The sequence below is a fragment of the Globicephala melas genome, chromosome 1 (assembly GCF_963455315.2).
Source record: "Globicephala melas chromosome 1, mGloMel1.2, whole genome shotgun sequence".
NCBI classification, from domain to species: domain Eukaryota; kingdom Metazoa; phylum Chordata; class Mammalia; order Artiodactyla; family Delphinidae; genus Globicephala; species Globicephala melas.
In genome coordinates this window covers 73,821,968-73,838,240 of record NC_083314.1, presented here as the reverse complement: position 1 = coordinate 73,838,240, position 16,273 = coordinate 73,821,968, and the positions used below count along the sequence as shown (strand labels likewise).

General features: G+C 42.7%; 1 protein-coding gene across 1 annotated transcript in view; it reads left to right on the top strand.

Annotated features, from left to right (window-relative positions):
* Positions 1-8,154, top strand: part of LOC138842599 (uncharacterized) — a 120,606-nt gene extending 112,452 nt beyond the window's left edge. The window contains exons 5-7 of the mRNA XM_070045071.1: positions 3,454-3,741; positions 4,175-4,465; positions 7,826-8,154. Coding sequence (XP_069901172.1) covers positions 3,454-3,741; positions 4,175-4,465; positions 7,826-8,154 — 908 coding nt within the window. The remainder of the gene's footprint in view (positions 1-3,453; positions 3,742-4,174; positions 4,466-7,825) is intronic.
* Positions 8,155-16,273: the final 8,119 nt, after the last annotated feature.

Here is a 16,273-nt window from a genome sequence, read left to right as displayed (position 1 = left end):
GCCTGGGATTGAGATTTTTTTTTTAACATCTTTATTGGAGTATAATTGCTTTACAATGGTGTGTTAGTTTCTGCTTTATAACAAAGTGAATCAGTTATACATATACACATGTTCTCATATCTCTTCCCTCCTGCATCATCCTCCCTCCCTCCTTCCCTATCCCACCCCTCTAGGTGGTCACAAACCACTGACCTGATCTCCCTGTGCTACGCGGCTGCTTCCCACTAGCTATCCACTTTACGCTTGGTAGTGTATATATGTCCATGCCACTCTCTCACCTCATCACAGCCTCCCCCTCCCCCTCCCCATATCCTCAAGGCCATGCTCTAGTAGGTCTGTGTCTTTATTCCCGTCTTACCCCTAGGTTCTTCTTTTATTTTCTTAGATTCCATATATATGTGTTAGCATACGGTATTTGTTTTTCTCTTTCTGACTTACTTTGCTCCGTATGACAGACTCTAGGTCCAGCCACCTCACCACAAATAACTCAATTTCATTTCTTTTTATGGCTGAGTAATATTCCATTGTATATATGTGCCACATCTTCTTTATCCATTCATCCAATGATGGACACTTAGGTTGTTTCCATCTCTGGGCTATTGTAAATAGTGCTGCAATGAACATTGTGGTGCATGTGTCTTTTTGAATTATGGTTTTCTCAGGGTATATGCCCAGTAGTGGGATTGCTGGGTCATATGGTAGTTCTATTTGTAGTTTTTTAAGAAATCATACTGTTCTCCATAGTGGCTGTATCAATTTACATTCCCACCAGCAGTGCAAGAGTGTTCCCTTTTCTCCACACCCTCTCCAGCATTTATTGTTTCTAGATTTTTTGATGATGGCCATTCTGACTGGTGTGAGATGATATCTCATTGTAGTTTTGATTTGCATTAATGATGTTGAGCATTCTTTCATGTGTTTGTTGGCAATCTGTATATCTTCTTTGGAGAAATGTCTATTTAGATCTTCTGCCCATTTTTGGATTGGGTTGTTTGTTTTTTTGTTATTGAGCTGCATGAGCTGCTTGTAAATTTTGGAGATTAATTCTTTGTCAGTTGCTTCACTTGCAAGTATTTTCTCCCATTCTGAGCGTTGTCTTTTGGTCTTGTTTATGGTTTCCTTTGCTGTGCAAAAGGTTTTAAGTTTCATTAGGTCCCATTTGTTTATTTTTGTTTTTATTTCCATTTCTCTAGGAGGTGGGTCAAAAAGGATCTTGCTGTGATCTATGTCATAAAGTGTTCTGCCTATGATTTCCTCTAAGAGTTTGATAGTGTCTGGCATTACATTTAGGTCTTTAATCCATTTTGAGTTTATTTTTGTGTATGGTGTTACGGAGTGTTCTAATTTCATAATTTTACATGTACCTGTCCAGTTTTCCCAGCACCACTTATTGAAGAGGCTTTCTTTTCTCCATTGTATATTCTTGCCTCCTTTATCAAAGATAAGGTGACCATATGTGTGTGGGTTTATCTCTGGGCTTTCTATCCTGTTCCATTGATCTATATTTCTGTTTTGTTTTTTTTTTTTTTTTTTTGGTCCGTGGGCCTCTCACTGTTGCGGCCTCTCCCGTTGCGGAGCACAGGCTCCGGACGTGCAGGCCCAGCGGCCATGGCTCACGGGCCTAGCCGCTCCGCAGCATGCGGGATCCTCCCAGACCGGGGCACGAACCCATGTCCCCCACACTGGCAGGCGGACTCTCAACCACTGCGCCACCAGGGAAGCCCTATATATCTGTTTTTATGTCAGTACCATACTGTCTTGATTACTGTGGCTTTGTAGTATAGTCTGAAGTCAGGGAGCCTGATTCCTCCAGCTCCATTGGGTTAAGATTTTTATCAGAGCCACAAACATTTTCTCTGCAATTCATTCCAATGTGCTACAATTCCAAATTGATTTTTAATAATTTCTAGCTCCATTGCCAACTGAAAAATTCCCCCCCAAAAAGCCCAAGCTGTAGGGCTGGGTCACAGAACAGTGTGGTGGCTGGCTACTCCTTCTTCAAGGATGGCCACACCCTGAGGTCAGACTGGAGCTCACAGAGTTTTGGATCTCATCAATACGGAAGGAAGACTCAGGATATTACTGGTGTGAAGTGATGACAGCATCTCACAGTATCTCAAAACAGAGTCACCAATCCTATATACAAGTGTAGATTGAGCTTCAGTGCTGGACTGCCGGGCTGGGTGGCACAGAGAAGAACAGTAGCTCCCATTCAGACCTGTGTTTGTCTTTTCAACTGTGCTTCCCCCCATCCCCGTGTGTGTGGGGGCTACAATGAACCATCTGGGTTCTGCTTTATTAACTGCTACCATGGCACCATTTCCCAATAGCTTTGCTCTCCCTGTCAGAAAATAATCCCTCTCTGGAGCATTTATGTATGCCTAGCACTGAAGTATGCTCAGTGAACCAAGAGATAAATAAATCATGGTCTCTGTCTGCAGAGAATGACTCCCAACTAGGAGGCACATTTAACCCAGGTAGAGCAATGAAGGAACAAAGTGATGATGGTGGTAATGATGATGAGATGATGATGATGATGATAGAAACAACAATAAGGATCCCCCGCATTTATAATAAGTTTACTAAATGCTAAGCCTTAACCCAAGCTGTTGCACTCAATTCAGAACCCCTCTGATGCTCAGAAATATTTGCAGAGGGGAAGACTTGTAGAAAGTTTACCAAGTACTAGGAAGGCACTGCTCAGAGCAGTTTTATGTTTAGTCCTCACAGCAACCCTGTGAAGTAGGGTGAAAGTATCTGTAAAATGGATACTACTGTCATCCCCATTTTACACATGAGGAATTGAAAGCACAGAGTTGTTAAATGGCCTGACCAAGGGAACCCAGCAAACAAATGGCACAGCTGGAATTTAAACCCAGGCACTCTGGTACCAGTGTTTGCCCTTTTAACCACCTTGCTACATTTCCTACCTCAGCCAGGCCCGTGGAGGGTGGTACCAGTAATAGCTACCATTTGCTGGACATCTCCTGTGTAATGGGTTCTTTATACATCTTATATCTTGTTTCATCTTCATGAGAACTCTATAAAGTTGGTATGATTATCCACACTTTATCTTTGAGAAAACTGAGGATCAGAGAGATTAATTTATCTACCAAGATCATGCAATGAATAAGTGGCAGAGGTGGGTGGGGACTCCCCCTGTCCCCCTCCCACCATACCCACTGCCCCAAGTTTATCTGGAGATCAGGAAGGAGCAAGATCACTGTAGGCTATGGGCATTAGTGAAGGCTAATGAGTGTGGAGAAAGTGCAAGTTTGAAGTTTTGGAGTGTTCAGTAGCAGGGTGATCCTTCCTGAAGGCCCTCAGCATGCACCTCCCCAATGAAAAATACGTCTCTGCATAAACCTTCTACCATCTCCACCTGCCATAACGCTCAGCAGGTAGTAACAGCCTCCGCATCAGGCCCTCACCTGCCCTCTTATGTTTACACAGGAATCCCCATGTCTAGAGTGTTCCTGGAGACCCAGCCCCAGGGGGACCAGGCGGTCGAAGGGAAGATGCTGGTCCTTGTCTGCTCTGTGGCTGAGGGCACGGGGAACACCACGTCCTCCTGGCACAGAGAGGACACGAGGGAGAGTCTGGGGCAGAAAAGTCAGCGCTCCCAGAGAGCAGAGCTGGAGATCCCTGTTATCAGGGAGAGCCACGCAGGGGGCTACTACTGCACAGCTGACAATGGCTACGGCCTCATCCAGAGCGAGGTGGTGAACGTCTCCATGAGAAGTAAGTAGCACTCTCCTAATTAGCCAGAGAGTCCCAACTGGGGTCAGTTTCCTTCTGTGGCAGTGAGGATGTTCCAAGGATGATACGGAACAGGGCCGTGAAGAGGGTTAGAAGCTGTCTGAACATGCTAGGATTGTTACTGTAATGGTGTTGGCGGCGGTGACACTGGCTACAGTGGCAGAAGAGCTAAAGGAGATGACAAGGGGATACAGGAGGCAGGCTACGTGGCACGGCCAGAGGCACACTCTCCAGAACTTATCAAAGCTCTACGGGAACTGTCTCTGCAGTGTTGTTAGATCAGGAGGTGCGACAGTGAGAAAGAATCCCCGGGGCTCGAGGGATACTGTGTGGACACTTGGGTGAGGATGGAGTGGGTTATAAGTCTGTGCCAGCACGAGAGACCCTCTTTGATGGACCGTCCTGCCTTTATCAGTTCCAGTGTCACATCCTGTCCTCACTTTCAGTACTTCTGGGGCCCAGGCCCTCACTGGGGACATGGTGGAGCTTCGCTGTGAGAACAAGAGAGCATCTCCCCCCATCCTATACCGGTTTTATCATGAAAATGTCACCCTGGGGAGCACCTCGGTGCCTTTTGGAGGAGGAGCATCCTTCAACCTCTCTCTGACCACAGGGCATTCTGGGAACCATGCCTGCGAAGCCGACAGTGGCCTGGGGGCCCAACGTCACGGAAAGGACAAGTCCAACATCTCCTTCCACAGTACTAGTTGCCATTATGCCAAACCATGGCTTGTGCGTCCTTTCCATGGATTTTCTTCTCCCTCAGGGAATCGAAGCTAGCCTAAAGAGCCTGTCAGCTCTTCCAGTCTCTCCTTCTCATTGGTCTAAACAACAGCATCACTGGCCTTCCTGTTTCCCTGTCACTTACCTCATCAGATAGGTGTGAAATAGGTACTGTACTAGGATCAAGGCAGTACTGGAAGTGGGGTAAGTGTATGCTCAGAGCTCTCAGTGAGCAAGGAGTTACAACCAAACCTTGTAAATACTTAAGGAAAAAGTAGAAAACCCAGGAACAAACCAGATTCTAGGATTCCAAACGATACTAGGATTATCTCATTTAATCTCCATTAACAGCTCTCATTTTACTAATGAGGAAACAAAATTTAGAATAAGTAACTTGCCCACCGTCACACAGCTAATAGGTGCAAAGATAGAACTTTAGGCTAGGGCTACAGAATTGAAAAATTTTGCTCCCTGCCACTATTTTAATATGATGATTATATAATTTTTTTCCTCTTAATTTATTATTGTGGAGAAGTGCATTAATAGATTTCCTAATATGGAACAATTATTGAATTCCTGCTATAAACCCTTCTTAGTTGTTATATCATCATAGGTAGCAGCTACATACAACTTACTAATATTTATTTCAAATGTTTGCATCTGTATTTAAAAGTGAGTTTTATTTTTTGAACTAGTTTTGGTTTCAGGGATAGGTTAGCCTCATAAGAATGTTTTCAGAGGTTTTCCATATTTTCTGTGCCCTGCAGCTTAAAACCATATTGGAATTATCTGCTATTTGATAAGTCTTTTGAACTAGCCCAAACAACATTCTGAGCCTGTTAGATCTTTACCTCCATTGTCAAATCCTCTTTTTTATTATTCTCCAAATTTTCTATCCTTTGTTAAAATAATTTGGATGTTTTTACCCAAATTTAATACATAGTATTCTCATCGAACTTTCAGACAGCCTTTATAGATGTGATTATGCGCTCTTCTCATTTCTGGTTTGTGTGACCCCTTTCTTAATCATATTTGCCAGAGGTTTGTCTTTATTCCTCTTTTTAAAGAGCCAGGGTTTTTTTTTGTTTTTGTTTTTTGTGGTACGCGGGCCTCTCACTGTTGTGGCCTCTCCCGTTGCGGAGCACAGGCTCCGGACGTGCAGGCTCAGCAACCATGGCTCACGGGCCCAGCCGCTCTGCAGCATGTGGGATCTTCCCGGACCGGGGCACGAACCCGTGTCCCCTGCATCGGCAGGCGGACTCTCAACCACTGCGCCACCAGGGAAGCCCTAGGTTTGTTTTTTTTAATTCAAATCTATTTGGTTTTTGGCTTTCTAATTCATTTATTTCTCCTTTATCTTCAGTATATCTTTCTTCCTTTTTAAGTTTATTTTATGTGGTTCTTTAATGTTTTATTCATTTTTCATCTTTGTTTCCTAATAAGTGCATTAAAAACTGCATGGTTTCTTCTCAGTACCATTTTATCTCATCCTACAAGTTTTGATGTATAATATTTTTATTTGTCTAATTTCCAAAGCATGTGAAATATGTTTCACATATTTATTTTATAACTTGAGACAACCATTTCTTATGAATACATTTTTATCTTCTATTTTATTAATTTCTTATAGATTTTTTTAAACTTTTCATTATAGATTTTTGTATTATCCTTGTATTAAATTTTATCAAAGAATATGGTCTGCATAGTTTTTACACTGGGGATTTACTGAGAATTTCTTTATGACCTAACACACAGTCAGCAGTTTTCTAAATACTATAAATGGAATTTGAAAAGAATGTGAATTTTCTGTTTAGGATATACAAAGTTCAGTATTTATTTTTTTATTAAATTAAGCTAGCTGCTTGATCTATTCAGTTTCTACAGAGTCTTACATATGTTTGCTCTTTTTAATCTATTAATTTTTGAGAATCATATTCACATTATTACCTATAATTCTTTTAAATTTGGCTTTTTACAGAGGCTTTGCCAAGAACTTGGTAATTGACTGTGTAAGATGTGACATTTTGGTTGTTAATGACAGAAATCCCATACAAAAGGGCTTGGTCCCCCAAAAAAAAGAAATGAAGTTGGTGGGAGGGGTCAAGTATGGACATGGCTAATGTGCGACTGGCCGAGCATTCTGTCTTTGCCTCCCCTCTTTCCTCTGCATTTCTCCATTAGCTTAACTCTCAGACAGGCAAAGCTGGCCGCTGACATCTCCAGGCTTATATCCCTCCTTTCTGCTAGATATCCTAGAGAAAAGAGTCTCTTTACACATTACTCCAGTTTAAAAAACAAAAACCAAATAAATAGACAGACGGCTTCCTTGGTGGCACAGTGGTTGAGAGTCTGCCTGCCGATGCAGGGGACACGGGTTCGTGCCGTGGTCCGGGAAGATCCCACATGCCGCGGAGCGGCTGGGCCCGTGAGCCATGGCCGCTGAGCCTGCGCGTCCGGAGCCTGTGCTCTGCAACGGGAGAGGCCACAACAGTGAGAGGCCAGCGTACTGCAACAACAACAAAAAAAAAAATAGGCAAAGATTAGGGATTGACCAGTCTGTGTGATGTGTTCACCCCTTTCTCTCTGCAGAGAATATGAGCCTGTGACTGGTGAAGTCAGTAATAGAGTGGAGCAAAAGGAAACTGAGTAACTCAACTGACCTATTCTAGGCCTTTCCCTATTCTAAGCCTCGGTGTCCATTTCTGGGAAAGATCTAGTTCTAACCTTCTCTTTTTCTAAGATCTTTCTGAGCTCATAAGAATCAAACCATAAGTCTCTATGTGCCCATATTCCTTTGTTTTCAGAAAGCAAAAACTTTTCCTAGGTGTCTTTGAGTGAGGGCCTTAGGTGGAGTGGGATGCTCTTAGGAGATGGTAATAGCATGGGATAGAGCAAAGCTCTGTGGTTCCCAACTCAGCAGGCCCCCTACCCCCACACCACATATCACCAGCACTATCAAACAACCTCTCTTAACACTGGGAACTGCCCTAAGAGGACATTTCTTTTTTTTTTTTTAATTATTTATTTATTTATTTATTTTTGGCTGCGTTGGGTCTTCGTTGCTTCGTGAGGGCTTTCTCTAGTTGCGGTGTGCAGGCTTCTCACTGCGGTGGCTTCTCTTGTTGCGGAGCACGGGCTCTAGCCGCGCAGGCTTCAGTAGTTTTGGCACATGGGCTCAGTAGTTGTGGCGCCCGGGCTTAGTTGCTCCATGGCATGTGGGATTTTCCCGAACCAGGGCTCGAACCCATGTCCCCTGCATTGGCAGGCGGATTCTTAACTACTGCACCACCAGGGAAGCCCAAGAGGACATTTCTGAGTGTGCTCTGACCCCTTCTGTTTGCAGAACATCCACCTAAAATCTGCTTGGTGAATGGTGCCCACCACTGCAATGGGCGGGTGGAGGTGGAAAAGGAAGGTCGCTGGGGCACTGTGTGTGATGATGGCTGGGACATGAAGGATGTGGCCGTGGTGTGCCGGGAGCTGGGCTGTGGAGCAGCCAGACACACACCTGCAGGCATATTGTATCTGCCTGTGGCAGAAGATGACCGACCTTTATTTATTCAGGTAGCCCTGTGCAATGGGACAGAAGAGGCCCTGGCTGAATGTGAACAGGTGGAGACCTTTGACTGTGGGCACGATGAGGATACAGGCGTAGTGTGTGAAGGTGGGTGATGGCAGGGCCTGGGTCATGGGAACTGGCTTACCCCCCTCCGAGGCCCTTCTCTATGCTGCCTCCAATCCACCTTGATACTCCCCATTGCCCCTGCTGCCTTTAGAACCACTCACCCATTCTATACTAGCATGTGGTCAGGACAACACTGTTAGTTCACATTAGGTAGTCCAGAATTATAAAGGACTCTCTTATGCATGCTATTATTAGCCTGCATCTGCCACCTCAAAAGATAAGATGTTGGCATTTTCACAGCCATGAGTTTGGCCATAATACCAGGAAAATAATTATGAAACCATAGAATTACACAGTTTGAGTGATTTTAATCCAGGTCACACTGCTTATATTGTTCTATAATCCCAGCAGCTCTTCTGCGTTCTGTCCCCTAAACAACTCTACTCACCAAAATGAATCCCAGAATAGAAAGAGCACAGGGTGGGGAAGATCCAGATGCTCCGTCTCTCTCAAGATCCTGATGGGACAGGGGGTGGGGGATGGGAAGGACATTGGAAAGACTCTGGGTCCGTCAAGGAAACCAGACCACAAACTGAGGGTGGAAGTAAAATAAAGAAAGCCCACTGCAGATCCCAAAGCCTCTATAACACTTGTGACTAGAGCAGAAGCCAGTGGGACTGCTCCCTCAGGCCCCCCCGCAGACCCTATCTCTGGCGGAGCACCCCAGTGCCCTGAGCCAGGAGTGCAGAAGCAACCCTCGAGAGGTGGTGAAAAGAAGGGTCTTTAGAACTATTGAGCCCATGCCCAGTTTTAGGAGCATCTAAAGGCCTGTGGCTCATTCAGGGAAATGAATCAGCTTTGGAAACCAGAAAGGATCCAGGATTTATAGTCAGCTATGCAGAGCTTGAGACCTGCCTGCTTCACCCACTTACCAGCCATAGAAGCAGCAAACTTCTCTGAAGCTCATTATCTCTGTCAGAAAAGTGGGATAATACCTGGCCCAGCTTTCTGACAGAGCTGGGACAAGATTGAACACTCATCACTCATAAAGACCTTTTGGAAAGAGCAAAGTCCAGGAAGAAGCCCCAGGGCCAGCTTACTGATTTGGGATGGTCTCCATGAGAGGGACAGGTCTGGGGCTCATGTTTGGCCTTCTTCCTTATACTGGGCTTCACCTCACCAGGGAGACACCGTGAGTTTGTCTGGAAAATCCCTTTTCAGATCTCCCTCTTCTTACCACCATTTTCCCTTTTCTCTACAGCATTCTGGCCTAGTTCTTTTTGAAGATAGGGAGACTAGAGACTGGAGACTGAGCAGGCCTCAGATTCTCTCCTTTTTGGCCTCCCAGGCCTGGTTGGTCCAACAGTTCTGGACAGACCTTAATGCTTTACCTGCAGCTCCATTGAGGCTCCCCTCAACAGGATTCTAAATTGCTCTTCTGAGCCAAAGTTTCAACTGTGCCTGCATCTGGGGCAAAATCCAGCTCCCAAAGAAGCCAAGCTTGAAGAAATTCTCCCTCCATACTGACCCCTTGGCCCCGGCCCTGGCTTTTCCAGTCTCTTCCAGAACTGTCTGGGGATCCCAATACTACTTTCTTGGGCAGATGTAGCGGCTCCTGAGGTGAAACAAGCAAGGAATTAATTGAGGTGGGCCCTACATCTGATGGTAGACATGTGGGCATATAAAACAGACAAAATGAAAGAAAGTGTGGGGACTTCCCTGGTGGCGCAGTGGTTAAGAATCCGCCTGCCAATGCAGAGGACATGGGTTCGAGCCCTGATCTGGGAAGATCCCACATGCCACGGAGCACCTAAGTCCATGCACCACAACTACTGAGCCTGAGCTCTAGAGCCTGCGCACCGCAACTACTGAAGCCTGCGTGCCTAGAGCCTGTGCTCCACAACAAGAGAAGCCACCACAATGAGAAGCCCATGCACTGCAACAAAGAGTAGACACCGCTTGCCGCAACTAGAGAAAGCCCACGTGCAGCAACAAAGACCCAATGCAGCCAAAAATTTAAAATAAAGAAAAATAAAGAATTTTTAAAAATGAAGAAAGAAAAGAAAAGAAAAGAAAATGTGGGTACAGTATTTAATTTTGTTTACAAGTGACTTGGGAAGAAACTAGGTCCTAAATAATTTCTTTTTAAAATATTTTCTTAAATTACAAATATAAAGCATATTATAAAAAGAATAGTATGCAAAAAAGAAAATGAAAATTAGCCAAAATTTTAATACTCAGAAGTAACTGCTGTTAATATTCTGATAATTCTAAAATGTTCTGTGAATATATAAATATATACGAATGAGTATATTTGTTTGTATATTTTATACATATGTGTGTGTGTGTGTGTGTGTGTGTGTGTATGTGTGTTTTCACAAAAACTGACCTCTCAGGAGAATCTTGTCCTACCCGGTTACGTGGAAATTTTCTTGCCCTTTTGGAAGTCTGAGATCTTCTGCCTGCATTCAGTAGATATTCTGTGAGAATCATTCCACATGTATCAGTAGATGTATTTTTGATGTATTTGTGGGAGGAGGTGAGCTTCATGTCCTACTACTTAACCATCTTGATCGCTCCCCTCAGGAGAATGTTGATTCATAAGGTCTTTTGTTCTGCTGAGTATATTGATTGGGTTTGGGTGTGCAAACTGAAGAAAAGGAAAAAGCCACGTGCTCCATGATGTAACCTATCCTGTGAGCCCCCCAAAACTTCAGTAGTGTCTAAGTCTCAAAAAATATTTGAATGGGTGTTTTCTTTTAGAAATTTGTACCTAAGTTTTGAATCTTAGTGGATATGGGAAGAAGAAAACTGAAAATATATATTCCTTCATTAACAGTTTTCCTGATAATGAATAATTATCGCAATCTTACCTGGCTATGACATATATTAATATCCTACGGAATCCAATTTGATAGTATTGATATCTTATGTAAAACTTTTGCATAGATATTCATAATGAGGATTTCTCTGTAGCTTTTTATGCTTTCTTTGAAAAGCTTTGATCAATGCTGTGTTGGTTTCTTTTTTTTTATTTTAATTTTATTTGTTTTTTTATACAGCAGGTTCTTATTAGTTTTCCATTTTATACATATTAGGGTTTCTTATTATTTTGGAAGTTTTCTTTCTCTGTGATTGCTCAAAAAATGTTTAAATACTACTAAATTTATCTTTTCTTTGAAGACTAGTAAATATTAGTGTGTGAAACCATCTGGCTTGATATGTTTGTAACGTGTGGCTCCTAACAATGTTCTCATTGTTTTTCATGATTATTGTTCTGTTTATTTAACTGTCTCTACCTGCAAAAAAAAAAAAAAAAAGGTAATTTATACTTTTTAGAAAGTCATCCATTTAATGCAGGTTTTCAAAAGTTGTATATTTACTCATTGTCCCCTCTTTCTTGATCAGTCTATTCAGTGGTGTATCTATTTTTCATAGAAAAGCTTTTGAGTTTATTCACATATTCTGTTGGGGTTTTTCTGTTTGTTTTATTCAGTAATGTTTGCTTTTATCTTAATTAGTTTTGTTGATATTTTCCTGTTCTTAATTTCAATGCTTAGTTCATTTATTTTCATTTTTCCTTGTTGGTACTCTTTCCAATTGTTTAAAGACGAGTTTTAATCATATCCCTTAAGTTTTGATAGGTAGTGTTTTGATTATAATTATTTTCAAGTCTGTAATATCAGTTTTATTTTCTTCTTTGACCTTGAAAGTTATTTAAAAGAGGAATTTTTTAATTGCCTGATGAAAGGATTTTTCCCTTAATTTTGTGATTTTTAAAATAATTTGATTGCTTTCATAATTTTTAAAGGTTTTCTTTGTGACCTAAAATATGGTCAATTTTGGTAGATCATCTATGAGTACTTAAAAGAAGTGAATTCTCTGTTACCAGAATCAGGAGTTCAATATATATTCATTAGTCACTTCTTATTAATCATATATCATTTGAATCATATGCACCCTTATTTTTTATCTACTTGATCTGCTGTGGGTCTACAGGCATCATTTGCTTTTGTCATTGTGATTAAGTTTATTTCTCCTTCCATTTCCTGCAGTCCATGTGTCAAGTATTTTGATGGCATGGTATTTAATTCCAAAGATTTATGAGGCTTAGAGCTTTCTCATATATTTTAGCCTTTTCCACTCTCATCCAGTGCTTTTTGGCTTCATATGTCTTTGTCCAATCTTTCACTTCTAACTTTCTGAGCAACTTTCCTTTAGATGTCTCTTATATGTACCATATAGGGTTTTTTTTTGGTTTTGGTTTTGGTTTTTCATTTATTTTATCCAAGTATAATTGATTTACAGTGTTGTGTTAATGTAACATACAGTTTTTTGGTTTTGTACTGAATACAACATTTATTTTATTAGCAGTTTGCTTTTTTATTCTATATTGTCTCTTCTTATTACTTCCTTCATTTTTTGGTGTGTTTTGTTTTCCTTCGTCTCTATTTTGTCACCTCTGGTGCCTAGTTAATCACACTCCTCAGCTCATGCTCACTCCCACTGTGGGCCCATACCTATCTTCTCCAGTTTTCTTTATTTACGGCCTTGTATCTTTAGTGGCTATTCTCATTCCTTGGCCTCCAATCATTCTAATATGTTTGATGTGTTTCCTTCACTTACATGTGTTGAATATTATTTTTGGTGAGCCTAACTTTTTTATTTACCTATGGTATTGCTCTGTTTTTCACTTGGTGCTATTTTTTGATCCATCCATGCTGCTGTGTGTACATCTAGTTCATTGCTCCTAACTTCTGCACATTATTTCACCACACTTTCCTTATCTAATCCCCCAACTTGTCACTACTGCAAACACTGACAAACTTCCTTTTTCATGTCCCACCAAGAACCTGTGTGAGAATTTCTCTGAATATATATCCAGGAGTGGGATTAATGCAACAAGTACTGCCAAGTTGACCCCCAAATTGCTACTACCTTTATGAGTGCATGACCATCCCCTAAACTGACATCCCAAGTAACACTTGGCATTAGTTAGTGCTTCAATTTTGCCAACCCAGTGGGCATAAAGAGAGATCTCACTGGCATTTTTGTTTCCATTTTTCTAATTATCACATGTGTGTTAGCCTTTCCTTTTCTATGAAATAACTGCTTGCCCATTTTTAAAACCTTTTTTTAATTGAAGTATACTTAATTTGCAGTGTTGCATTAGTTTCAGGTGTACAGCAAAATGATTCAGATATATATATAGATATATATAGATATAGATATAGATATAGATATATTCAGATACTAGTAGTCTATGGAGGAGTTCAAGCACCAGATTCTTCCAGATATGAGTAACCCAACTTTACACCAGCTCCTGCAAAATGGGCAGAGCTCTGGCAAAAGACTGAAGCAAACCTCAGGAGCTTCACATTCTGGGGATAGAGGGAAAAAAGCCTCTGGTGTAGTGATGACTGGGAGAGAATGCAAAGGTCACCGTGTATGGGAAGAGAATCAATAATCCCAGGCTCGTATAAGCAGTGTCAGAGGGACCAGTCTGCCAGACTGGGGCTGAGAAGAGGGGGACTGTATTTGTTTCTTCTTTTTCAGTTTTGATCTTGGAAATGGGGCTCTGCTTGAAAGCAGATAGGTCCTGTCAGCCATCCTGGTCTCCTCTATTTCTCATCGGTGCATAAAACTGGGGAAGTTATCATGATATTACAGTAATCTCAAGATTCATAATTCCTCTGCATCCCTGTAACCTTGCTCCTTCCAATCAGTCAAACCACCAAGTATTTACAGTAATTATGGGGATGGGGTGCCATCAGCTGACCACAGAGGTTGTGGGGGTATGAGGAGTGATCCCTTCCGACACTAAACTGGAAAACAATTGGGAGCCACCACTCACAAACCTGGAACATTACAGAAGAGAGAGAGACAGTACAGACTGGAGCAGAGAGAAGATGGGGTCATGGCCACACTGGAAACACTTGGGCTTGAGATAAGTGTGGAAACATGAGAAGAAAGAGGGATTTATGGTCCTTGGGGTGTCCTTCAAATGAGGGTTAATGTTGTCCAGTGTCCTCCCCCAGATCTACCCGATAAGCCCCCAGGCACATGCCCAATGATGTCACTGTAGCTGCCTACCCTGACCCTCCTAGGGAAATCAGAATTCCTGAAATGAGTTCTTGTTTCAGGAGGCCATATGTTCCTAAGCAAGGAGGTAAGAATTCTGCCCATCTCCACAGATATATGGTTAAAATCAACTCTGATTTTGTGTAATGGATGCTGTGATACACTGCCCAGATCCTTGGTCAGGAATGGAGGGCTTATTCCCCCAGGTACTAGGATTTCCACTGGCAGATAGCCTGCAGTCATCGGCCCTCTTGGGAAAGTGCCTTGGTCACTTTATTCAAGATCACTTTCCTTTCCCACAGTAATGCATCCAGTGGTTGATCATCACTGGGGTATAGAAGCAGGGTCCCTTCACTCCAACTCAGGACCACTTTGAGAGAACATCCCAGCCCATGCTATCTATGGGGGTTGGCTGAGACCTTTGTGGAGACTGTTTCAAAGCCCAGCTTCAGCTTCTCCCTCTGTACAAGCTTGCTTCCTCTGGCAATTTTTGATACTGAGATCACTCCCTGATAAATTTCCTACATGCTAATTTCCATGTCAAGGTCTGCTTCTCTGGAAACCCAACCTGTGACATCTTGTGCTCACCCAGTGAGCTCTGAATCTAGAGTGATCACTGAGTCCCAGCCCAGCCCCTTCCCCAGAGCAGGGGTAAGTTATTGAGAGAAGCTTGTTCTTGTCTTCTCAGTGAAAAAGAGTGCCACATTCTCCTGGTGCACAGCAGGCAGAGAGAATTTCCGGGGAGGAGCCCTCAGTACTTCCAGAAAGTGAACTGTTGTGAGGGAGAGTGATTCTGTACAGCTGGGAATAGCCATGACCATATTTTTAGGGGATGGGTAAATGTCACTATGAGAAGTACATTTGCACTCACTCATCTCAACGAGCAATTCCCAAACTAGGGTCATTGTCCCCAGAGGGATCATGAGAACTTTTCAAGGGTGACCCAGAGACCAGTCCTACAGAACATATTTAGCTACTTTTTTCAGGCCATGCCGTGCAGCATGCAGTATCTTAGTTCCTCGACCAGGGATCGAACCCAAGGCCCCTGTATTGGGAGTGCAGAGTCAACCACTGGACCACCAGGGAAGTCCACATTTAGCTACTTTACATGGCAGAGCCTATGAGGTACCTTGCTACCTCCTTGGTGATACTGCTATTATTTGTGGTGATGGTAAAAAAAGGTACTGAAAGGCCCTGGGAAGATCACCATGTGGAATTTATGGAAATCCAAGATCAGGAAGGTTGCACAGAAAAATGCTGTCCAAAATTCCTCATAAGAGCTCTAGGGGTGATTCCTCTGAACGTAAGGTCAGGACTGTGGGGATGCTGTATATTAGGAATGGACTATTTGCCTACTCTAGCCCCCTTGAGTAGATGGAGAGATAGGACAGGGTATTTGTGGAAGCAATGAGGCCTTTTCTAACAGCTCCTTTATCTCTGTCATCTCCAGATTCTCACTCTGCCATAACCATCAGGGCTCCTGGGATTCAAAATGACATGGGGAACATGGTGGAGCTCCACTGCCAGGCCTAAAGAGAGAGTCTCTCCCACAAACTTGTATCAGTTTTATCATGAGGATAACATTTCAGCCCCTTTTGGAGAAGGACCATCCTTCGACCTCTCTCTGACCCAGAACATCTGGGAACTATGCCTGTGAGGCTGACAAAGGCCCCAGGACCCAGTGCAGTGAGGCAGAGACACTTTTTGTCACTGGTTGGCTATCCCTGGGTCATGAGCCACAAGCCACTGATCTGACACGTAATTTCAACCCTTGTGGCCCAAAACTACTGTCTGATTTGAGAGCATGTGGCAGTACCTCTGACAAGTTACCCAAGTGAGAGATATCTAAGAACAAGATTTCTCAGTATAGTGATTCTACTTTGTGCACTTAAAAAGCTTTGGGCACCATGCTTCCTGTGTCATCGGGTCTCAGTTAAAGAAACAGAACCACTAGGCAATATATAGAATAAAGAATATTACTGTAGATATTTGGCATTACACAATTCTGGGAACTGTCAAACAGTCTATGGTTGGGTTGAAGATGGACTGGTTAAAGAGCTTTCTGTGTCTGATGTGGCAGGCTGA